Source organism: Sinohyriopsis cumingii, chromosome 13, assembly GCF_028554795.1.
Source record: "Sinohyriopsis cumingii isolate HCF-2022 chromosome 13, ASM2855479v2, whole genome shotgun sequence".
In the NCBI taxonomy this organism is placed as follows: Eukaryota; Metazoa; Mollusca; class Bivalvia; order Unionida; family Unionidae; genus Sinohyriopsis; species Sinohyriopsis cumingii.
The window spans coordinates 22,101,957-22,128,471 of NC_142973.1; the positions used below are offsets into that span (position 1 = coordinate 22,101,957).

The 26,515-nt window shown below is 36.2% G+C and overlaps 1 protein-coding gene across 4 annotated transcripts; it reads left to right on the forward strand.

The window, feature by feature from the left end:
- The first annotated feature begins 4,461 nt into the window (after positions 1-4,461).
- Positions 4,462-26,245, forward strand: LOC149785043 (uncharacterized). 4 transcript variants are annotated; one of them, XM_089978754.1, is made up of 9 exons: positions 4,462-4,540; positions 14,846-14,883; positions 15,464-15,488; positions 17,053-17,094; positions 17,750-18,028; positions 19,646-19,705; positions 20,222-20,491; positions 21,645-21,834; positions 22,284-26,245. In XM_089978754.1, exons 2-9 carry the CDS (start codon positions 14,869-14,871, stop codon positions 22,432-22,434), a joined length of 1,032 nt encoding a protein of 343 aa, XP_089834880.1. In that variant the 5' UTR covers positions 4,462-4,540; positions 14,846-14,868; the 3' UTR covers positions 22,435-26,245. The 4 variants fall into 4 exon arrangements, with proteins under 4 accessions (XP_089834880.1, XP_089834878.1, XP_089834877.1 ...); XM_089978752.1 differs by lacking the exon at positions 4,462-4,540 and adding an exon at positions 9,250-9,352; XM_089978751.1 differs by lacking the exon at positions 4,462-4,540 and adding an exon at positions 11,374-12,715.
- Positions 26,246-26,515: the final 270 nt, after the last annotated feature.

Here is a 26,515-nt window from a genome sequence, read left to right on the forward strand (position 1 = left end):
ACATGGAAGATTCTGACACACAGGGAAGGGGAATAGGTCAAAGTGACATAATTTATGGCACAAATTACCGTTCTTAAAGTTTAACTCAAGTGTTAGGTTCCATATTTCTTCATTCGATCGGGGGGCCCCGAGTGGCCGAGTGGTCTAAAGCGCTCTCCGTTACGGATCACTGCCATCTCACCACTGTCTGCGTGGGTTCGAGTCTAGGATTTGGCCAATGTGGGTATGTGAGAAAGATTGCCAGTAGCTTCTCGTGGGTCGGTGGTTATTCCCGGGGTTTTCCCGGGTTCTTCCTCCACCATTAATACTGGCCGCAATGCATAGCCTATCGTGTGCTGAGAAATGGCGTTAAACCCAACAACAACAACAACAACAACAACAAAATCTTCATTCGATCCCGTCGTCTCTAAAAGACTCTTGCGTAGCTATGAAATTTCCGCCACACTAAGTTTTGATGAGCAGCATGAAAACTCTTCACGAGGTCTAAACTCAGTTACATGACTGAGAGATCCAGCCACGGACAATTTTCAACTGCATACTCCCTGTAACTCCCTATAATCGAACTTTACATTACATGCAGTCCAGTTCTCGACCTCGCAGAATCGAAACTCCCACTTCGCGTAATCGAACTATCTAACAGATCACCAGGGCTATCCCTTTAAAACGGTATGAACTCTGGAAGATCGAATGCGATATTCGAAGCTGAAATAAGCGATTTCAAGAGAGCTATTAGAAAAAAGTCGTTTTAAATTCGAGAAAACGGCAATGCGCTTTCTTGAGGCTCGAATGCGCTATCTTGAGACAAAAAAGCGGAAACTTGGCTTTAATCACCCTTGATCTCGAATGTGAGACCCGAGATCGAATATTCGAGATCCATAAGAGTGAATCTTTCTTCAAATACACTATTAAGAAGGAAATCATGCGACAAAAATACTTCTTTGATTGACTTCTTGAGATGGCGTATACAAGTTTCGAGAACACGCATTCATGTTCTTTTGTATAGGATCAGTGATAAATTTTTTCGAACTGACCCTCTTCAGATCGCTTATTCGAACTTAGAATATCCAATTTTAAGGTTGAATGTTTTGATAACGTGAAATGTTTTTGTGAAATGACCCTGTTTGCTTTCCAGGTAGTTTGATTCAGTTAACCCTCGTGTAATGGAGAATATTGTTCAAGATTGGGGGGGGGGGGGAATAGAACGTGGGATATGCAAGTAATCTGTATTCTTCGTGAAACACGTGTTGCAAATCCTTTATTCAGGTGAGAAAAATTACGTCGAATCCGTTCTTGGAAAATATTTTATTGATAGCGATCGAACGTTGCTGAAAAAAGAAATCTCCTCTTATTAATTGGAACTCGTTTGAAAATTTGTATAGAATTAGTATTGACGGAACATTTTTTCAATTGTTAGCTGGGAACAAAATCTGAAATATTCTAATGATGGATGAAATGCCGTGAAATAATTTATTTTTTCACCATGATCAATTTTCAGTATTTTTTGTTTTTATCGTTTATTTGCTTGTGTAAAGGGTAATCGCGGTGCTTGATTGGAAGGGACAACAAGTTATATCACCTTTTCCAAGGACATGACAGGGACAGAGTTATCCTGAAATGCATTTGATATCTTATATGTATGTCTTTCATGTTTCCTCATTCTCAAGTTTGAGAATTACAAAAGTATATCAGTACCTGGGTATGCACAAAGTAGGACGTTGTACATAGGGTATGTATAAAATAGATCCTTGTGCATTACTTATGCACAAAGTAAATCCTTATCACAATCAAGCTTCCCCTGCTTGTCTCAACATGTATAAATTCTTGCGTTTTGCTTCGCTAATTTTTCATCAGGTGTTACTGAAGTTCGTTGGGACGTAGGAGCAGGTGATATCACTAATTATAAAGACAATTTTTGTTTTAAAGCTCAATATGCGTAGAAAGCAAGTACAAGTAATGCTAAACAACAGGTACCGGATGCAAGGTTATTACTGAAAAAGGTATTAGCCAAGTCCCCCTCCAACAAAAACATGCAGAGTGATTAAAGCTCCTCGGATACATCATGTGAAGAAAGTAGTGAAAGAAAAATGTGCTACCTAAAATTAAATGTTTTGTTGATCGAATCTGTTGATATGTCGATAGAAAGGAGGAAAATTGACATTATAAATAATAATTGATAATGGTTGGGCATTTATCGAATTTTAAATTTACACGGCGATATCTAACCAATCATGATCATTTAATCCTGCAATATATTACGTCAGTTTTCTATGATGACATAACATGTGAATGAGACCAGACACCATAATCGGGGTTTTATAGTATGACCCTGACTTTTTAAATATTATGTTATCTGCGAGGTTAACACCAGACATTTGATGTTATATGTGTGCAACATATCTCCTATTTTCGTTCTGAAAATATCTTTTCTAGGTTCCGTTCTGTATATAGACCCTGCGTTCCTAATTTCAAATGGGTTTATCAGTGCTAAGGTTCCCGGACGAGTACATTTAGCACTGTGTGCTTATAAGTTGTACTGAGCCATTTGTTTCATACTGCAATATAAAAATACATTTACGTGTCTGAATGGAAAAATTAGTCATATGCTGATGCAAAATCAAGTAAAAAAAAAATAATAAGTTACACGACGGAGCTCTTTGTTGGTACAGATGTACTTGCTTTTGTTATGGCCAAGCAACAACCTCCTATAATGACGGAAACATAACTATTAATCAGATTGCCACATTGTTTCATGAGCTGTAAAATATTAATTTTTTCTATAATTAAAAATAAACTGATTTAAATTGCAAACATCCTCTTTCACGAAGACATTTTCATCTGATATAGAATATACCTAGCACCAAGAACTGCGTTATATGGATCTTTTAAAATTAGTTACGAAGTAGTATTTTGGGAAACGAGGCAAACTTTAAAACGGAACTGCAAGAGCGTGAAATGTAATGATAGGATATAATAGTGGTGTGTTACCTCTCTAAGTGCCTCTAACGGTGTACAAGTTTGTGTGATTGTAGGGTTTGACGCCATTTATCATCAATTGATAGGACATGCACGGCAGCCATTATATCTGATAGAGGAAGAACCCAGGAAAATCCAGGGAAGAACGACCGACCCACGCGAAGCGATTGGCAAGCCTTCTCACATACCCACGTTGGTCTGGCCGAGACAAGAATTCATGCGCACAGAGGTGAAATGTTTGAGTGATCTGTATACGGGAGCGACTTAGACCACTCAGACCCCGGGGCCCCAAGTACACAGGTACCAGAAGACAAACCTGTACAGACAGTATTTTATGGGAATCCCCCAAATATTTCAAGTGTTAATTTTACGACGGGTAATCTCATTTTTTCACCGGAACAATTATCGACCATTTAGGATGATCAAGAAACTCCCAATTTCGCATGTACGCTAAGCCGTCCGGGTAAAAATCCATATATATATATATATATATATATATATATATATATATATATATATATATATATATATATATATATATATATATATATATATATTCTTGTTTTTTGAAATCATTAAAGTACACTATAAGTAAGAAGCTCACACATTCGGATGTAAATATTAAAAAAATACCTCACAACCCCACCCCGCCACCAACAATTAGGTTGTTCTTTTCGTTCATAGTGTGTACATGTATGCCCAGAATATTGGCGATATATTTTCTTGGAGTAATGATGAAATCTTGAACCACTTAATAAAATAAAAAATTCTGGTGTTCTCGTGTTACTCTGCAATAGTGTTAACCCAATTCATAAAACAAGCTCTGCAAGGATTACATGCTCTGCACCTTGCTGACAATGATGTTGTTAAACGACTGAGCACGTAATGCATACGATAATAGTAATAATAATAAAACAAGCACATCCATACAAATTCCCAAGAAAAGAAAATCTTAAATAAGCGATTGCCTTTATGTTGTTGTTATTTTATTGTTGTTTTTTTTTTTAATTTTATTTTTTGTTTAAGAGAAAACTAATAATTACGGTTAGCTTACTTTAGCAAGAATTAAATAGGCCAGGTTATCACACAGCAAAAATTTGTAAAAATTTGGCTTTTTCTGTTCTTTCCTACTCCAAACCTGTTCTAATCATCTAAATACTACCCCGGGGGTAGAGTTGAATCTAAAATCCACAACATTTATGGTCATCGACTAAAACTACTAATCATATCCGGTGTTTGGAAGTTTGCCCTAAAAAATTACAGAAAAACTTGGCGAACAATCAACGGAAAGGTTTACAAATCCAGCTTGATGTACAAACCACAATAACGACCTAAACTAAAATAATTGAATCATAAACTTTGTTCTGCCTTTCGTTTGGGAATGGTTGTAGGCGTAGCAAAATCATGCGTTTATTAATGATGCAATTGTCATTTGAGTGATCTGTGACCAAATAGAGCAAATGGAGCTCACCTAGAAATATTAATGTATTGAATCGGTCAACCTGTGTTTAACGACCACTTAGAAGACCACCTAGAAGCTGTTTTCATGACCAGGGAAGCTCTAAATGTAGGTAAAATGTATTGATTGTATGTGTCTATGGGACATATTTGTATTTGACATATACACAGATGTCTTTATATACAGGTAAAATATATTGATGTAAGCATTCAAACAGACAGACAGCGGGACACCCGGGGGACGAAAAGACAAAACTACGAGCGTATTATAATAATGTATGTATCTTTTATGTACTAATTAAGCCACGTACACGCGCATGTATGTGCCAAATGATCGTAAGGAAAATACATTAATTTCATAATTGTATTTCTCACTTAAAATCTAAACTTCGATAAATCATATTCAATTGATCTAGCATCCCAAACCACCACTAAAAAAGTTTAATATCTTAACTAATAAAACTGTGTTCCCACATTGGCTTTCCCACGATGTATTCATCTGCGTGCCAGCATACACAGGTTCCAGATTTCTCCACAATGCATATCTTTTCAAATAATTGAAACCAGGATGTGTTTCATACCTCAAGCCAACTGATTATAAAAGATTCACGTCGTCGCGGTACACAGAAAGATAGGAGGCGTCATTATCAGTCCTAAATATTTGACGACACGTAATCCTATCTTTGGCAGATGTTCCAGAAATGTTTTTAAAATGTCCATGCCTCTGAGAGGAAAAAAAAATTTGATCAAGTTACCTTTTAAGAAGGATTTTATTCACATCGCATTGTTTACCTTAAACATTTCGGAAACAAAGTAGCTCTAGATGAACCTAGAATAAAAGAACAACTACTAAAGTTTCATCTTCATCCCAAAGCATAGTTTCGGAAACAATACAGTTAAGTGTGTATCGCCATCATCTCGTTACATTTGTCAAAAATGTAACAAACATCTTACAAGGTATTGTTCCACGTCAACAGAGCCTGGCAGCTGATATGTCTTAATAGGCTGTAAATTGAAGTGCTTCGTAATTCGGGTATAGTTATAAAGGATGGTGGCAATATTGACATTATTTAATGTTGAAAAAATTATTAAGAATGCTACGGTGGTGCTGAGTCTAGAATTAAAGTGGTATTTCAATTTCGTCGATTGTTTTGCGATAGCTTACAGTATTGACCATGAGCGGTGAGGTGGCAGTGGACTACGAAAGGCTATCGGCAATCCTCACTAAGTACGACTTTTCCATTATTGCTAGCATCATTTTGATTCGCATCCCGCATTTCCCCCTTGCTCATCTGTCCCTAAAGTCTCTTTTTCACACCAGCTACTAACCATTTTGTCTTTCAAGATGAGTCTTTTGGGATTGGGGGTCGTTGAAAGACTGTTAGCCAAATCTTTGCTGAGAATTTTTTTCTTCTTCTTTTGTCTGACTATTTGTCACGCATTATCGGGTGAAAAAAAAAAATGCATCCACATTCATTCAATACACGAGGTTACTTCCTCTGGGATTGCTACTTTTCGTTTTCCTCTTAGGCAATATTAAAACGATTCAATTAATTTTTAAAATCTCTTTTCTACAAAGGAATCTTATTAACAGCAAGTGTGAATAGTTTGATTTTGTTCACAAACGAAAACTGTGAAAATTTGGAGACATATTTGTTCAAACTGAGATAAATAATAATTAACGATATTGGAAGATTCTTTTTACATTATAATTTTTGGGTTAATTTATCTTCTTTAACGCATAGATGTTAATGTTTTTTGCTGAAGACTTTTTCTAAATTTCATATTCTAAAGTGGCAATTAGTCCTTACTATCAACAATGGTAAATACGAAACTAATAAAAAAAAAAACGATTATAAAAATAAAAAACTTTTCTTTCCAAACACATGCCACTTTATTTTAAGGCCAGTTCAAGATCGGGGCGTAGCTACCATATAGAAAAAGTATGCAAAGCATAGGGCCCCACGAATACAGAGGGCACACGAGCCCCCCCCCCCCAAATTATTTTGACACAATAGAAAGAAAGTATAAATAGGCAGTATACCACCCATCAAATGCCGTCGTTTTGGAGCCGCAAAATTGCTATTAACATTGTAGGGGCCTATCGGTAAGCTTCCAACGGGGCTCTGACATAGGGGCCCAAATACGTCACTAGTTCAAGGTCAAACCTAATTGACACTGACAATATGAACTTTCCTCATATTTATTGTTCATGAATGAATGTTTGACAAGATATTTTTTCCTCGTTAACTGTTTAACAGAGAAGATGAAACGAGGAAAGAAAGGTTATCAAGTTTCGGTGGAAAGTCATATATAAGTCAAAAGACGCCAAAACGTCATTAAAGAACATTCGTGTTAAGAAATAAGGGTCAAAAATACTTCCACCGTATGTCAGATTGGTTCAGCAATATGCCCATTTGGAATGGTCTTGGTCGTATTTAAAACAAGAAAAAGAATTCTACTAATTTACATGAAAATATATTTCGTTCACACAAAAAGAATGACGGCAAACTGGCCCAGTTTAAAAAATTCCATTGCAGGAATTGAAATTAAAAATTCTGAACAATAGACAGATTTGATTGTACTAAAAATGCATGTTTCAGTAATCAAAACAGTAAAATCGTGCTGGCTTAAACAAGGTTGACTCGAACACTTTGGATTACTCAAACTGGTGTTCAAGATCCCGTATAATATTTAGGATAATGTTGAACCGTGTTTAGTTGAACTATGGGTGTTTAAAAGTTACTGTAATTACGATCACAATCAAGCACTTTTTAAGCAATTTCAAAATCAATTTTCCGCTGACAGTTCTTTTACCTACAAAAGATGTGCAGATTTGCTTTGTCACCGATGTATGAAATGAGCTGCAGTTCAGTAAGTGTAAGTTTCATAACTGCATGCCATGTCACTTTGGCGTGATTAAATCAAAGTAGCATTTCGGTAAATCATTTTAAACAGAAAATAAACACAACTATAAGATCGAACTTCCCCTACGTTTATGTTAAAAAATGTAAAAATGTAAATTTAATTTTTAAACAGTCTTTATAGGTTTCTTGGTACACTGGATGCTAAATATTGTTTTTCAAAATGACTTCTTGCTGTGTACAAAGTTTGTCTGTACAGCTATCCTATTTATGGAATACTTTGATATTGTTTTATATCTTTGTAAACAATAAATTAGTGGCCACTTGAGCCAAAGTTAATAATGCCTGCTTATAAATCAAGGCAACGTTTCATGAAGGTGGAGGAAATTTTAGGCGTGGGCAGAAGTTAAAGTTCAAAGTTCACTTCCTTTGGCAAGAATAAATTTCAGGATAGTCGTAGGAGGTAGAAATAAATTCAGCATGGAAGAAGGTGAATTTGAGACGGTATCAATTCATTCAGCACAATTACTGATAGTATATTAATTTGATATACATCTATCAGCATATATAGAAAATCCGCTTATCTCTCCAATAAGAATCGAAGAGTAATGATTGATCAATTTGTGTTTAACCAGCACATTAAAGACAGTTTAGTTCCATTCCAAAGAAACACCACTGCAACCAACCCATACCCCGGGTTTGTCGGTGAAGGATTCAAACCCGAATGCAACAGTCCGGCACACGAACCACTAAGCTTGCGCAGCTTCTAAATATTAAAGGAAATAACAAGGAATTCGTTAGTATCATGAATCAACCCACCGGGTATCTACTCCCGCCAGTTGTACCTTTTGTCACGAAAATTGCGAGCAAATAAATTAAACATTTCATCGCCAACCATTTCGATACGTTGTAAAGTCTGATCTGCTAAATTACTTTATAATGGTCAGGCACGTGCACACCTTTGTAACACTTACGTTATTTTACTTAGGTCGCTACGACAACAACAAACTCTCCGCCGCTAAAAATACCAGATATTGGTATATTGCTTGTTGTTGTTGCTGTTGTTGGGTTTAACGCCATTTTTGAGCACACGCTAGGCTACACGTGGCGGCCAGTATTAATGGTGGAGGAAGAACCCGGGAAAACCCCGGAAAGAACCACCGACCCACGAGAAGCTACTGGCAAGCTTTCTCACATACCCACATTGGCCGAATCCGAGACTCGAACCCACGCAGACAGAGGTGAGATGGCAGTGATCCGTAACGAAGAGCGCTTTAGACCACTCGGCTACTCGGGGCCCCTGGTATATGCCTTAAATTCATTTTCAACTTTGATAGTGCCCGATACGTCACTATTGCCCTAGTAATTCTGCTACAATACTATTACTGTTTTGCATTAATTGTATGTCGCAATTTATCTTTCAGACATCACACACACAGAAAGCAGACACACACACGCACGCACGCACGCACGCACACACGCACGCACGCACGCACGCACACACACACACAGAGTCCTGAGATGACAGTGGAGCTGTTGTAGCTCAGTTGGTTGAGCGTCGGACTCATAATCCACGAGTCGCGAATTCGATACCCGTCGGATCAGCCCTGTATGCTGGTCGGGGTGACGTAGGTAAAGAAACGTAACTCCTATTTCCTTTACTATAATGTATGCATTTATAAAGTTAAAAACTATTCAACAACAACCGGCAAGGACAAATATTTTTTTTTTTAAATTCTCCACAAATCTTCAGTATCTAAAAGAAAAACGCTCTACTATGGGGGCATTTATATTTATGAAACTCGAAAAAAAAATCTAATTGTAAACAGACTAATCGAAACATTCGTATCGTTTATCATTCTATTATAAAATACTCGCGTATCTGTGGGCACAAAGGAAGTGCTGACCCAGTTTTTTTTAAGTAGGAATTCCCCCATGCATGTGCGGATTGACTCAGTGGTGTATATAAAACCCAGCGCATGTATACGAACCACATTAGGGTTGTTAACAGTTCACTACTGCGCATTGCATGTTGGAGTGAACCCGATTTCATACAGGTAAGAAAAACTTTAAATTAATATAAAAATATTGTAATTACGCTTTTATATTGCTGGTAAGTAGCCAATGCTAGAGAGTAGTACATCTGTATAGTTTCACTTTAGTCTGAAAATCGTATATGACTCACGAGTTTCATTTTTATAATGTGCATAGCTGATCGTAAATGTCTGATAAACAATATGCACTGGCATGCATTAAAGTTGCGCTGCAACCATGAGAAGCCGTTTTTGGACTCCTGTACAATGATGCCCACTTGGTCTAAATAATCCTTTATCTTGTGGTTGGTGCCTCCTGGACACTCAGGCGTTTCACTTCACTCCGATGACATTGATGGTGACGATGGGGAGGATGACAATAACGATAAAGGCGACAACAACCAGCAGACTTTAAAACCTGGTTTTAAAATAAAAAAAAGTATTATCAGGCATCAAGTCCGTCCCCAGACTTCATAAAACTTTAGAATGATTATTATTGCTTCTATTTATGTGACAGATGTTGTGTTGATTAAGTGCTTTACGACACAGCAACACAACTTGAATCTGATGGTAGGATTCGAACTGGCACCATTTTGGTCGTGAGTCCAGCATACTAACAAATGAGCCACCAAGCAACAGGATCGGGAGCTTTAAAAATGTCCATTGACTAAAATTGGCCGAAGTGCGAGTGTTTGTATATATATATTCTCAGCATCTCAGAAACTTTAAAATAACTTGTTAGTACTTACATCATTCTATTTTGCAATAAACGTGTTCTTATTCTTTTTTATATATTTTGCTTGAAAATAAAAGAATAGAGCAAGATATTAAAAAATAAACAAAACAATTATAAAAGAAATAGCTCATAATTGATCGTTTATGCATTTATCCCTTGCGGGCTAGGGTATGCAGAAAAGGCTTCATGCGTTCTGTTGTTGTTGTTGTTGGCTTAACGCCATTTATAAGAACATGATAGGCTGTACATCGCGGCAAATACATATCCTGAGACCGCTCCGGTGGCCTATTGGTTAGAGCGTCCGCCTTAGATGCTGGAGATCGCGGGTTCGAACCATTGCCGAGTCATACCAAAAACTTATAAAATTGGTTCTAACAGCTGCCTCGCTTGGTGGTCGACATTAAGAGGTTAGTGTTAAGACTGGTCGGCCTAGTGTCAGAATAATGTGTCTGAGTGGGGACATCATGCTACATGTCTCCGGCATTGATGCCCCAGTGCTAGACATCACTAGAGACTGTCACACTACAGACATCGTAGCGATAAAACTGAAAGTTGTTTAAGGCTACGTTATAAACCCAAATCTCTCTCTCTCTCTCTCTCTCTCTCTCACACACACACACACACACACACACACACACACACCTTGGAGGAAGACCCACTGACACGCCCTTTCCCACATACCCACTAGCACGCTTTCCCACATACCCACGTTGACTGAGCTCGAGACTCTAACAAACGCGGATAGAGGTGACATGTCCGTGATCTATAAAGGATAGCGCCCTAGATCAGCTGTATAAACCAAAATTATAAAATTATTTTGAAGAGAAAAAATGCATTGCATCCATAGTACACAGGACTTTTGTTCATTGGAAGTATGGTTTAAAAATTGCTTTTCTTTCTGTCTTTCTTTCTTTCTTTTTTCTTTCTCGTTGAATCTTTCTTTTTTGGAATTGTAATATTTGAAGGGCGCATCGAAGTATTCTCAAATGTATGTGTTTGAAAGAAACTGAAAAATTTGGCAAGATGCAGCAGAACTATGCAAAAGGCTTCGTCTTCGAAGGGACCATTATTTCTTACAAACCTCAAAATATCATATGTTACATTTGTTGTTGTTGTTGTAGGGTTTAACGCCATTTTTCAGCACACGATATGCTATACATGACGGCCAGTATCAGTGGTGGAGGACGAACCCGGGAAAACCCCGGAAAGAACCCTCGCAGGCAGAGGTGAGACGGCAGTGATCCGTAACGGTGAGCGCTTTAGACCACTCGGGGCCCCTGTTATATGTTACAGAACCGGTAATATGAGGTCACTCATCCGCAGAGACTAGTTTGTCGCCCGATGTAGCCTGTTAAGACATGACAAGATGTAATTAGGTGGAATTTACCATTTTTCTATCCATTTTTCTTTCTGTCTTTAATTTTTGCAGCTTTGACCAAAGCATGCAATTACGTTCACGACTTCACGAATACTTGCAAACTATATTCGAAAAAGTTATTTTCACGTATTTGACAGTCATATATTTTTAAATGAATACATTTCTGATGTGTTCTATGAACGTTCTGCCTTCGATAGATTACACTTTAATGTATAAAAAAATTATATCGCAATTCAGTTGAACTGCAGAACGTCGTCATGGCTGATTATATCAAGAATCACATAATTCGTCTGGTAATTGATCCCGGACGTTAAACGTACACAAGAGTTTGCCTGGATTTTAATATTTGCAATTGCTATATTTAGACAGTTTACTCAACATGATTATGTTCAGGTGTAAAATTTACCTTTGAAAAGTAGGTCATAACTCAGTAAATACTGATAGCGTCTTGGTTGCATGGTTTGCATAATTTGCAATTAGAAAATTTCAGCATGAACCTTTATAACAAAATTGCACATCACGAATTTCATATCAAATCAAATTGAATGAAGATATCTTCAAGCTGCTTTTATGGATGCCCAGATTTGTCTAAAGTTTCTAAACGTTGTATTATAGGTTTTATCCAACTTATTACTGTGCGTATCAAATAACATTGCACTTTCAATGGAAACACATTGTCAAGAAATCGGAGACACGTGTTGTTGAAACTGTCGACACTATTATCTCGAATTCTGTTACATAGATTTTTGAATAATCCCTGACCATGGTGTTATCATAATAATGAGCACGTGCGCACTCGTGTAAATGAACAGTTTATTCAGTGGTATACCATGGGAACATGGCGACGACGAGGGCCCAAAAGGGTGTTGGCGCTAAGAGCTCTGGCTCCCAGGGCAAACCGACCCGTACACTCCCACCCACCCGTTATTACGCTACTGTAGTTATTTGAAAAACACCATTTATAAGTAATCCCTTCATTATAAGGTCCGCAATAGAAACATGCATATTGTATTTTTTAGTCAATTCACCCAATACAATTATTAATCCGATGTAGTTTTGTTATGTTTTGTTTTGTATGGGGCAGACCCAACCTTGAACAGTGCCCGGCCCTAGGGCAGGACGAACGAGGCAACCGCTTGGGCCCCGTGCTTTCAGGAAATCAGCTCTGCAATGCAATATTTTTTGCTTAGGGACTCGCTCATCGCTTGCTGCCTTGGGGCCCCGCATGCTGCCTTGGGACCCACACATCCAAGGGCCGGGCCTGTGGCGATCCGTAACTCTTTTACTTGCCTCATTATTTTTTTTTTTTACTTTAAAATTATCAATTCCAATTGCAAAGCATGTCGGCCAAGAGTACATGTTTTAGCGACAAGGATAGCCTCCGATGCTAGAAATGAGAAAACATAGCATTCTTTTTTATATTCAATAATATTATTTTGGATGACGTATTGAAAAGCGTACAACAACATAAATAGCATAGGGTGGTCCTTGATGACCCAGATTATAGGTTGGTCCAACTGAATAATACACTTCTCGGCATTGTTGCAAACTTCATTCATCTCATTGTGTATGTCAAGTATATTTTCTATGAAAAGATGTTAAGCTATTGTTTTATTAGAAGTAAACACGAAGAAGAGCCTTGGTTTACACAACGTCAATCACTGCATCGCAGTATTGGGACATTTATCTACACGCAATAATCTAAGCTTTAAGAATTCATCTGCCATGGGTTGTTTCTGGTGTCTGTGATAAACTAACAATAGGAACTACTAAGTACACATTTAGCAGTTATAGCATGAACAAGTATTAATTTCCCAAAAAGCTTTAGGGATCAATAATTTATTTAATTAATTTTTGGATTCAAACTGAAACACATTAGAGTAAATAAATAAAACAGTGGCAAGGGCAGGAGAAGCAGGGTAGTCGATATATTTAGCAGGAATAGTAGGACTGCTTTTTTATATTAGGAGGGGGAGATCTAGCGCATATATACATTATATGGACTGGTATACACGCATACAAGCATGTATGAACTATTGTGAACATTTAATACAGTATTTCGCAACTTCGAGGATCAGACTTGGAATGTATTCCAATTGTTGTCGTTTGGATCACTTCCGTTATTTAAGAAAAAAGTATTGACCTTGAAGTGGCGAATGCATTGAACTATTTCTTTTATTCGCATCTTTCAAGGTAAATCTTCTTGTCCGTCCAAATTTTCTACTAATTACGACGCAACCATATATCCAAGGCGTATTTATTTCTCTCGGAAATTGCCAAGGTGGTCCAAAGAGAATCTAGCTGAAGCGATTCAGTTTTGACCAGCACCGCTCCGGTGGCATAGTGGTTAGAGCGTCCGCTTCGGATGAGGGGGTCGCGGGTTCGAACCCCAGCCAAATCATACTAAAGACTTTTTAAAATGGTACTAACAGCTGCCTCGCTTGGCGCTCAGCATTAAGAGGTTAGTGTTAGGAATGGTCGGCCTGGTGTCAGGATAATGTGACTGGGTGGGACATCATGCTACATGTCCGCGGCATGCTGCCTCAGTGCTAGACATCACTATAAACTGCCACACTGTGGACGTCGTAGCGATATGACTAAAAAATTGTCAAAGCTACGTTAAAAACACACACACACACACACACACACAATCGTGCCGAGGTCTGATACTAATACTTTCTTGGCCAACTAAAACCGCTGTGAGGAAAAAGCCCTTACGTGGGGAAATAGCACAAAAGGAGCTAGTGTATACTCTTTTACCAAATTTTTCTACGATACATTTTATTGATTGTTTTTAGATCAAAAACTCTATTAAACATTGTTATTTGTTCAAACATGATATTTGCATCCTCGCAAAATAAGTTTTAAAAAATTTAAATAGGCGCACAAGCATTAATTCCGTTGTTGAGTGGAATGGATATCTTGATTGATAATGGGGATTTTAAAACTGTTATCTCTCCAGAGAAGCAGATGATATTGATAGCATCCGAATGAGCATGCGCATAACATAAAGCGAACTACTTCATCGGTTCGTCCTTGTTGTCAGTTCTCTTTAAAGTGCGCACGAGAAAGGTTTTCGAGCAAAATATTGTTGAGGATCAAAGTGGAACATATTAATGGTATTTATCCATTATTATTCGTTTTTATATCTCTAAGAAGGCATTTCACTTTAGTTAGTAAATAGTAAGTCTTAAGATAGATGATTGAGCAAGAAGAATACTGATTCCTTATTTGAATATATTCTATTTCGCTAAATATAGTTACGATTTTGAATGACCGGTTTCTATAGGCGTGTTCAATAATGATGATAATAATAATAATAATAATAATAAGATGAAGAACAAGAACAAGAAGAAGAAAAAGAATCACCACATGTTCATCTATGATTCTCTTCATATTTCAGAGCTTGTAGAACTGGGAAATACAATGGTTGAGAATATGGTGAGTATAATCATACATACATGCAGACAGACTCGTATATATATATATGCTTCCATACATACCTCTTATATTACATTATTTAATTTTCACCATCCACATTAATACAGCTGCATCATTTAGAATTTACTTTGTTGTTTTTGTTCGCCGTGATAAATGTTATAATTGATTTGATTGTAATTGATACTTGGATTGAATTTAGTTGTTTTAAAAATGTAGCACATTAAGCGTAATGCGCGCACACACACACACATACACACACACATACACACACACTCACTCACACACACATACACACACTCACTCATTCATACACACACTCACTCACACACACACAGACATACACACACACTCACTCACACTCTCTCTCTCTCTCTCACACACACACACACACACTTATATTTGCATTTTAAAAGTGTAAATCAAATCATCAGAATATTTATTAGTTACCGTTTATCGTATGGATGGATTCGGTTTATTTTCACTCTTTTGTAACCACATTAGTTTTAGTCTGAGGAAGTTCGTTTGACATATACCTTTTTATACAAACTTTGTTTATTAAAGTGTTTGATTTTGCTTACAGGACATTTTTCCTTTCATCAATGATGGTAAGTATTTTTTTATATAAGAAAAACCCAAGCAGACACGTAATTTAATGTCTTGTCACCACCTCCACCACCACCACAATCATCTTCATCTTCTTCAAGCCCGAGACAGATTTTGCGAATTTGAGATGTTTTTCAAATAAAAATGTAGTTTTGCTCTAATTGGAAACTGACGATCTGCAGTATATAATGAATGCATACATAGATACATAAATAGATACATACATACATACATACATACATACAGACAGACAGACAGACGAGTAAGGAAAGTGATATAGAATAAAGGAGTATAATAAATAACTTCCAGAAGAAATGCATGATGAATGTGAACCAAAATACAGTAGTTGCGAAAATGAATACATAATGCAATAGTTTTAAAAAGTAATAGAAAATGCAGTAATTTAAAAAAGAAAAGGGATATAGGATGCATTAAAACTCTGGATTACCGACGTAATTATTAAAAGTAACAAACAAGAAAAGAAAGCCAAATATATTCAGAAACGGCCCTTGAATGTGCGGGACCCAAGGCAGCAAGTACAAAAATAGCATTGCGGAGTTGATTTCCGTTAGCAGCGTGGAGCCCCTAAAAGCAGTGGCGTCACTCGGGTTGGTGTCACCCAGTGCGGTAGCTCATGGTGTCACCCCCATGGTCCTCCTTCCGTAACAGACCATACAGAATCCTTAGTAATGTCATTTTGGTGTCACCCCCTCTGATGGTGTCACCCGGTGCAGTCCGCACCCCCCCCCCCCCCGCATCCCCCTAGCGACGCCACTGCTGTGCCTGCTAGTCATGTATTTAACTATGATCGGTTATCCGCTTATGAAATCCGACTAGACCGAGCAGTGTGTACTCTGTAAAATTTGCAATTTTTCATTTTGGTGTCACCTCTCTGAGATGGTGTCACCCGGTGTGGTTATCACCCTTCCCCCCAGCGACGCCACTGCCTAAAAGCGCGTTGCCCAAGGCGGTGGCATTGTTCGCCTTGCCCTAGGGCCGGGCCTTAATGTATTAGAAGAAAAAAATGGGACACAAACTAAGAGAGGAACAAAAATTGGCCAAGTGGATTGTCGTAATACAATAGTTGAGAAAAAAAAATCGACACATAACGCCCAGGTAGTTTTGCAACTTCTGCCAAATTAGGGTAATGTCTCATGGTCAAGGGAAACAACAAAGGCCTCGGCAATGAGCTACTTCGCCTTCTTTGGCATATGCGAAGGTAAACGGTCAATGTCGGTTGTTTTATTCAGTTTCTCCGGTATCATCCAAAATACTAAACCAGCAGCTGTGCCCGTAACCGTGAAAACTTCCTGTATAGACGACGTGAAAAAAAAATAAATAGTAAATTTGTATTACTTCAACAACAACAACAAACCAATATAACTCACCATCGTTTGGTAGTCGAGTAGTACAGGAACACCACTGAGTATATTTTATCTTTTGTTTCAAGTAATAGTATATATTATAAACATACGCACAATAGTCATGAAGCTAAAATTAAATTCTCTTATTTGAATGTTAAATACTTGTGGAATTTTCTCTCAAGATGTACTCTTACTTTTGCAGATACATGTGGTTTCTCGGCATGCGCAGAATTAGATGCACAAGGTACCGATTACATCTTTTTCTGTCATTTTGTTTAAAATTGGTTTAAACTTTTCTTTTTTCTCTATTCATTTAAATCTTGCTGTGAAGATATTGAGTTTGGCCTTTTTTTGCAGGGTGGTTCTAAAATGCGTCGAAAAATCTGAATTCGCTAGGGCGAGTAATTAACCAGCATGAATTGGTTAGGGCGAGTAATTCACCCGCATGAATTGGTTAGGGAGAGTAATTAACGAGCCTCTCTCTCTCTCTCTCTTTCAATTGTCTTATTAAACCTTTTTTGTTGGTGCAATACTTAACATATAAATGTAAGTAGGTAGATAGGTAGGTGGGTATCTTTGGACAAAGTTTATATATAGGTCAGCACTATTTAGAAAATATTGCTTATAACAAGAATAGTTGTGAAAATATAAAGGGAAAACTGCGAGGGGAAAAAAGCAACATAATTTCCAAACAAATGTAAATATGTAGTACTTGAAGATAAAAACCAAAGGTTACTAACAAGCTGCAAAAAAAAAACACGCAAGTTAAAAATTGCCAAAGTATTGTTTCAGTGAGATCAAACATTTCCAATTAAAGTATATAATTTTCCACTAAGAGAGAATAAAGAATTTCCATTTTAATATTTTTTGTAGTATAATCATTCATACATTTTTTTCAGCTATGGAATCTTTATTGTGTTGCACGATGAATGTTCCTTCATCACTGCAAATGGTTAAGGAAGAGCAATGCGATAATCGTGTATATCAGGACATCAGCAATAACACTGGATATAGTTCAGGGCATACATTTAATGGTTTTTATTTTGGCCCATTGGACCAGACACAAAATCCGTGTATGTTCTCAAACGCAGATTTTTTCATAGAAGATGTTTCTGGATCGGAATCTTCGCCTAGTCCGGAGTCTACAACGTCATTCGATAATGTTCCCTTCAACAAAGGTAACTAGTTTGATGTAAACTTGAGTTTTTATGTTTAATTTTCAGAGATAACAGTTTTTCCCTACCCGAAAGTGTCTCAGTTATTTGTACTTTCCTTTACAGGACAAGGTGTACACGCAAAACTGTATCATGTGTATTTGTTGATGGACAATAAAGACACGTGCAGTGTAACTCTTCTTATTTAGACATTATGGAAGTATTAGATTGCCATCGATATCACGATACATTTTTACTGCATATGTAATCGTAACGACGTCTTTTACGTCAAACATGTTACGGGATGCAATATTTGTTGATATAAGTATGTTGGCACTATAGTACAGTGGTATATCTATCATGTTTTATTGATATAATTGCCGTAATATAAGTAGAAATTATTCGTCATATCTATGGCAGCTGAATACTTCTGTAATGCATCGGGCGCAGTGATCTCTTTTGGCGAACACAAAACACAGCAGCAATATATGACAACAACACATTTAATATGTTACACGTTTCGGAAGAAATACTGCCAAACAAAAACAAAAAATGAAACAAAATAAATAAATAAATAAATAAATACGCAAAAACACAGAACAAGCGCACAAGAAATCATTATGTTACCCACATTTATTTTCAGTAACAAGGTTAATCGAAATATTGCAAATACAAAATGCCTCACGCGGTCATACTAGCAAAGTACAAGTATGTAATTTACATATTCACCAAGTGTTCCAACATATAGCTGGTATCACATTGTTAGCATCACTAATACCAGATGAACAAATGGACAAACACCACTCTTGCTTCGTTAGAGTTAGAGGAGCAGAATTAATAAGCATCATAAAAAAAAATATTTTTACTAATTGTTTCAGTTTTGATTAATCAGCATAAATACCACAAATTATATTGACTCTGTTCGAATAACGGCAATCAGTTACAATCATTCATGCAAACGGACGATACTGACATTATACTGTACTGACAAATCCCTTAAGCACTCGTTCTTACTTTGTGTTAATCGCTCGTTATTTTTACGATTTCGATTTTAGTGTTGACAGTAATTTTGTATAAAAAAAACAGACGGTAATTTTGTAAATGGCAGACAATAATTATGTAAATAGCAGCAAGGTGAATTATATTCATATTTGCAGAGAGTCTTTTGGGGGGGGGGGCATGCTGTCTGTTCTTCAGTAAACCTGATTCTTATACACTAGATACTTGTGTAAGTATGTTAAAAATGATTCTTGTTTCCAAGTATTAAATCAAACATTTTTTTTTATATCAGAAACAATCGCCTGCCAGATATTAAACAGCTATATGCCTCATATTGAAAAGGGTCTTCTTCTATGATGGAGAGAAATATTTTTGTCAGCAGAATCAAAATTGTCACGTTTATATACCCAGAAGTATGCGAAAGTGACCAATCGGGGATATTTGATAATAAGGAAAATTACTTAGATACTTCCCCATATAATCAGAAAAATATATCGCATCGAAACTGTCCTCTTATTATTTGTAATAGATACGAAGACACATCTCCCTGAAATAAGGAAGTTAAGAAAAGATAAATTAAAATAGTATTGCCAAAATATTTATAATTTTCAAAAGTTTATTCAGTAATGTTTTAAATTTCAGTCATGGCGGACCATTATACACGTTATGTTCCCGACCATTCGGACTCAGACAACGAAAGTGGTAAGTGAAAACTAATTTGAAAGACTTTTGGCTTGAACAACTAAACACGATCAAAGTAAATATCAAATATACTTATGTAGACAGTTGGGTATTTGATTTATAGTATATTGATCCTTATACACTGAAGTGAATGTCATGTATAAATAAAAGGTAACTAATTATACACCGATAGATTTATTCCTGTGCATAATAAGACTTAAGTGGAAGTCTGCGTGATTAGCGCACACGTGAACTGAAATATTACCAGGTTTTCCACGGTTGAGGCATCTGCATACATTTGATTGTTTTACAAAGAAAATAATGAAATTTGGTTCATTATGTTAGTTTTATAGATGATAGTACTTGTAAAACAAACTCTTCTTATGATGTTTCCAGTTTTTGAAATGCCAGTCTGATTCATGCGTGGTCGAATCACAAGTCTTTATTTCAATGACAGGATAATTTTGGTATGTTTTTAGGAGAGAATGCCTTTACGCCTGAAATAATACCATATTGTTGAATTTCATTTTTGTTCAGTGACACTTAGCGATGGAGCTCTGAAGCTCGTACGCGAACACGACTCACTGCCCAAACCCATCTACTCATTCTCAGAATCGGAGACAGTTCATCATAGGATTCAGACGTCGCTTCCGCACTTCGACAAGGTGTTCAGCAAGAGAAGGCATCGGGTCTCGAAAAGGGGTAGACCAAATACATATCCAAAATGTCTGGATGGGTCAGAATCAGATGACCCTGACGATGACTGCTCAATATTATCCGTCTCTCCTAATGGCAAAAATAAAAGAGGTATGGCTTCGCCCAAATTGTAGCGCCGATGAAAAGATCAAAATCACTAACGAGAAATAATTGATTTAAAACACATGTAATGGCCATCAGTTTGTATAAAAAAGGGGTAATTTTGGACTACAAGTTCTTGAAACTAATTTACAGCCACTTACAAAGAGAAAAGACGTGCGCATACAATACAATATTCATATCAAAGTATCACATAGAACCTAAAATTATAAATATTGATTTATATTTTGTATTTCCTCCGTGTTACGAAAAGTTCAATCATTCATACAAATAAAATAATAAACAACCAGAAATTTGGCATTGTTAATAGTACCATGTTTTAACAAAGCCAGGTAAGAGCACTGCTCATCCAGATTTGAATGATTATTTGTTGATTATGTGGAGTCGGTGTTGCGAAGATATTTGTCAAATCGAGTAATAAGCCAGTTTCTAGGAGCATACGTCATAATGTATAGCATAGTAAAATGGACCCTCCGTAATTTCTTAAATTAGGGAAATATCTGGATATGTATTCCCCATATTTGTGTAGTAATTTGAGATAGTATAAATTCTTTGTACTGGGTGCTTGGGTCGTGTTTTGTATTGCATATATTGAATTAGAAAAGCTTACTGGTGATTCATACAAAAGTAAAGAACCATACAAATGTGAAATTAGAGTTTCATGATGTGTGGTCATTAGGTGATTAGAGAATTATTTGTAGTATTCATGCGTTTAATAATCTTTAAATTGTAAACTGTTATCTTGAGATCATTGGAAATGGGTGAAAAGAGTGAACTTTTCAAGCCAGGCTCATGCAGCTGTTTGATTCGCTTGGTAGAGAGACCCTTTGGGTGTAACACTATAGATAATGTGTACATATGTACTTTTCATATAATTTCGTTTGTATCTGTTTCCTTAGTTTGAGGAAAATGTACACATTTTAGACCACATAATTTTGTGGGCTTAAATTGGGTTTTTATTGAAAAATTGCCGTTCACTGGGTCTTTAAATTCGGGGTTGACGAAACCCACCAAATCATGGAAAACTGGAATCCAAGCTAGTGAATTCACAGTATTTAAAAATGTTAGCGAACTTGTGAACTGGATATAGGATTTGATATATGTTCTTTTAATATCGTAATGTTTTTTGTCTTGTTTTTTACAGGAGCAAAAAATATTTTACTGTGGAAATTCCTTCTCGAACAGCTCGCAGATAAGAATGCAACGCATGTGCAGTGGCTAGACGAGAAAAATGGGATTTTCCGATTCACAGACACTGCAGAAACAAGCCGCCTTTGGGGTCAACTGAAGAAAAAGACTGATATGAACTTTGAAAAACTCAGCCGTGGAATTAGGTGAGTGATACAGTCTCGTAAATGAAGGTATCTGACCTTATTTAACTACAGTATTATTCCCAACTTCCGACGCATATAGCTTGAAAAACTTGGAAATTATGTTACTTATGTCACATCTACACTCGTGAATTTAATTTCATAGTGACCATTATAAATCATCGTATTTAAAAATTCCTGTGCCACTTTCCAATGACATTCTTTTAAAATACAGTATTTAAAAAAGAGGAATAATAATAATAGTATTTATAAAATATAACAAAAGAATATTCATTGCAGATTTGTAATAAAAATATTACGTAGCCATTTTATTATTATTGTAAAAACTCATTATATATATATATATATATATATATATATATATATATATATATATATATATATATATATATATATATATATATATATATATATATATATATATTTATTTATTTATTTATTTATTTATTCAGGCATTACTATAAAGACGGGCTGATGGAACGGATGAATGGTACCAGATTAGTATACAAGTTTAACTGGAGCAAGGTTCCGAGGCGGTACCATCGTAGGCCGGTAAATCAGCCCCTCATCAGTGATGATTTTCATTGTCGGGGTAAGGGCTGATATCACATGTTGATGAAAAGCTGCAATTATCTGCAGCCAATTTATGGCTGCACACATAGGCGTACATTTTATACACTTACCGGTATTTCTCGTGGCTGTGGAGCTACCGTCGTCTGAAGGGTTTATTTGGTGACATGTACATTATATTTCCGGAGCAAATCATGTTTGGTTACTTGTAGATTCACGTGGAATAGCACAGCCATCTGTTCTTTGGCCATTTTGAATTTCGCGCTAGATATGGCTGTTACCAATTACCGGTATATGTCTAACGTGTACACAGATATGTTCCGGAAAGATTTGCATTCAGACAGATTGTACATTTCAATGAACAAGTGACATCAGACCTACATATCGTCTATCATTATCGACAGAGATCTGGTGGGGGGGGGGGGGGGGTTGAGTTATCGGACTAGTACCATTTGAGACCATTCGGATAAGATACGTCTGGTTCTTCTTTCTTTGATAATTGCTTAAGATTTCCATCGAGAAAAGGCACAATCTCCCCAGACTTCAATATTCTTGGAAAACACGGAGGACAGTTTTGCGAGGTTTGCAGAGTTCATAAGCCAGACTAATCCATGTACATCCAGAGACGTTTTCATACATATGACCTCCGAAAGGTGATGACTAATATGATAGTCCTCGAAATATTGTGTTCAAATCAAATCTAATATGATCATTTCTCAAGTATTTATCATGGTTTTAATATGTATAGTTTATTAAATTGTTAATGGATGTGTTTATCATACTGACTACATCGTCTAACCATTCTTTCATGTTTGTCATTTGCAGACCATTATGTTCAAGATCTCAAACGTATGATACATTGATTGACTGCAGATGCATATTCTTGCATAAAAGTGTATATTGATGTGCACCGCGCAATCAGGTTTTGTTTTGCCTGCTTTAACGGATTCGAGACACTGATATCATTTTTTTTCTTTCCATTTCGACGAAGGAGACCTTCCTATACCAAACTGATCCCTGAGTGGCAACCTTGCTTCTCTCGAGACGTCACTGCCATCAAACTTTTTTTTTAAACATAAGAAAAGTATTCTTATCGTTTACTAAGGAGTTGTCAAAAAATAATGTAAAATTATACAAAATTTGTAGTCTTGAGCAGATTTAGCAGTTTAAGGTTTACATTTTAAAACTTTTTGGGAAAGAAAAAAGTTTTTTCCCCCTAAAACTTGTTTTCATCCAAATTCATTGGAAAAATTGGTTTTATGAACGAAAAGTGACAGTGTCACACGGCTTATGTAGGCAGTGGTTGTTTACCAAAGTCACCATGGGGAGAAGTTTGATTTTCGTGCTACAATCTGCATATCCTCATTTTTCAGTTCCTCAAATAACTGAGGATATCCAAATATCACGATAGGTCGATGGTAATACGAGAATGCGACGGAGTGGAAAATAGTTATGATTTTGTGCAATGATATGTGAAGTCGTGTAACCCATAATCAGCTCTGTTTTCCAAGGAGAGCACTGATGCGCTAAGCTTTTGTTTTGTTATATATATATATATATATATATATATATATATATATATATATATATATATATATATATATATATATATATATATATATATATATATATATATATATATATATATATTCGTTCTTTGAAAAAAATTTTACTGAGGTTTTTAAACTGTCTAATTTTTATACATTTAAGTAGACTGGAATTGTCCCATCGTGTCGTTTCTGGCATGTTGTACATGTACACACACTGGTTATATGTCTGCTTACTTGCTGGATGTATGCTTTTCTATTTTTATTTTTAAACCCATTTATAGCATTTAAAAAAGTACATTAACACCAAATTTCAAGGAACCAGAATGCTTTTTAGTTTGAACAAATTAAATTTGAAATTTTCATGAAGAAATTTGTGAATCTTAGTAAAGTTGACCAATTTGCTGTTGGAAACTTTTAAAGTTGTAAGTTCTGTTGTCTGTTCAACTATCTGTAAAATTTCCTTAATCGCCTGCACAGACGATCTGAGCGAAAAGCGATGATGCAATTTTTACATACCAGTCCCTCCGTCCATCGTTATTTTCTTCAGTCCTCCTATTTGTTTGTGTATACATGGTTAAATGTGTGTGTGTGTGTGTGTGTGTGTGTGTGTGTGTGTGTGTGTGTGTGTTGAACGGCATATCAACTCGGGAAAGGTTATATCATACCGAGGCTATACGAATAAAGTGCCTTGTCTAGAAATGAGACGATTCGAACCCAGATCATCCAGGTTGCTAATCCAGCACGCGAACCACTGAGACACTATTCCAAGTTTAGGTTCAAAGCAATGTATGGAAATATTTATTTCATTATTTTTATCTATGGGAATGCAGGCTCGCGAGATCCGGTGGTTTATTTTCTTTGATATTGTTGTTGTTTGTTCTTCTATATCATGAGACTTACTTGATCCGTTTTAACTTTACAGTCTATCATTAACTATACCTTTTCTTGGCTACCCCGAGTGTTGGTCCGTGTATGAGAGGGTATGATAGTTGGTCTTAAATAATGGCAAAGATCTAAGTTATGGCAGAGCTGTCAATAATTGTAACGTAGATCCATACACCTTTTTCAGAAGGTTCAAGCATTCGATTTATTCGGACCATATCAACCTTCCTCTATTGTAGCTTTGCTATTGGTGATTGAGATTTGTTGGAAATGAAGTTTAGAAATTCAGTTATTACTCCCCAATACGAAAAACAAATTTTTTTATATTTCTTCAGTGAATGTAGTCTAAGCGGTTATAAGGATAATAGAATAAACCTTCCGCAGATGATGCATACTGTGTGTGTGCTAACGCAACAAGTCTATGAGGATTGCACATCTGTCTTTTTTATTTAAAAAATCTTTTATCTTTAATGAATACGTTTAATCTAGCTCGGTGGCACGGTCCTGCAAAAATAGTCTTGGTGTCATTTTTATTTGGCACGAACACATTCCCATCAGCATTCCTCAACCAATGTTAATACGTCTTTAAACTTGTATTTAAGTTATTATGCGAGTGGTGTTTGAAGGACGTTCATATGTACATTTATGTAAATGTTGCTTTTCACTTCGGCTCACAACAATTGAATTTACATCCAATCTACCGTTAGAAAAAAAAGGTATTTATTTTTAAACCAGTTTACACCAAAATGTATATATTTTTTGATATTTTTTATATTCTGTATTTGTTATTTCTATGCAGCAATCAATTATTACTGTAATTAAAAGTGTTTAACAATGTAAAGAAATGTCTCATTAAAAGAAGAATCGATTCGAAAACTAGTGTTCAATTTTCCATTGATTTGTTAAATTCTATTGTCATTGTACAATTATAATGCAGATTGTTTTCAATGAAATCTTAACACCGTGGGACAGTGTACTTTGACAAAGGGGACTCATGCAAATCATATATTTTGTTAGCAGTCATTAAAAACAATTAGCAGGACGAATACTTTGACATTTTTACAATTAGTAAAAATATAAGATGGATTTACTATTTTAGATACATTCTGCCACTCAAGTTTTGAGTGCACTTTGGATTAGGGGTGGGGTGAGGTGTTAATCACCCTTTCTGTCAATTTTTTAATTTATGTTAAATAAAGAATAAGCCTAGTGCATGCCATTTAGTGCGCTGCCAAGTTTAAACTTTGGCCAGTTGACCAGTTGACCATTTAGATCTTCATGTCCCACCAAAAAGGTGTTCCCTGTGCTTAATGTGAATTTTATTTTCTAGTCTTTTGTGTCGTACACTTACTGTCTCCGTGCCTGATGTACAACATACTACAAAATATGAACAAAATAAATTTTTATTTTTGGTTTGTCGTCTGCTCCGTTATTTATCACTTCTGGTAAAGCGAAATGGATGCATGTATGTTCCTTATGTAAGTCTCTCTTTATGCATGTCTTGCTAATTACCAAACCGCACTCCACCCATTCACCTTTTCTCGCCTGTCTTAAAATGAATGAGCGACTCTTTTATGACTGTCCACTGTCGACCTGCCAACCATTTTTTCAAACTTCTACATATCCGTCCGTCTGTCTGTGAAAAATTATTAGCTTCCTAGTTATACATTACATCAAACTAT

Coding starts and splice junctions, on each gene's coding strand:
- LOC149785043 (XM_089978751.1), top strand. CDS start 12,613: ATGCAATATTTTTTGCTTAGGGACTCGCTCATCGCTTGCTGCCTTGGG. Junction 15,489..17,052: donor TTTTCCTTTCATCAATGATG/GTAAGTATTTTT, acceptor TTACTTTTGCAG/ATACATGTGGTTTCTCGGCA. Junction 18,029..19,645: donor TAATGTTCCCTTCAACAAAG/GTAACTAGTTTG, acceptor TTTAAATTTCAG/TCATGGCGGACCATTATACA.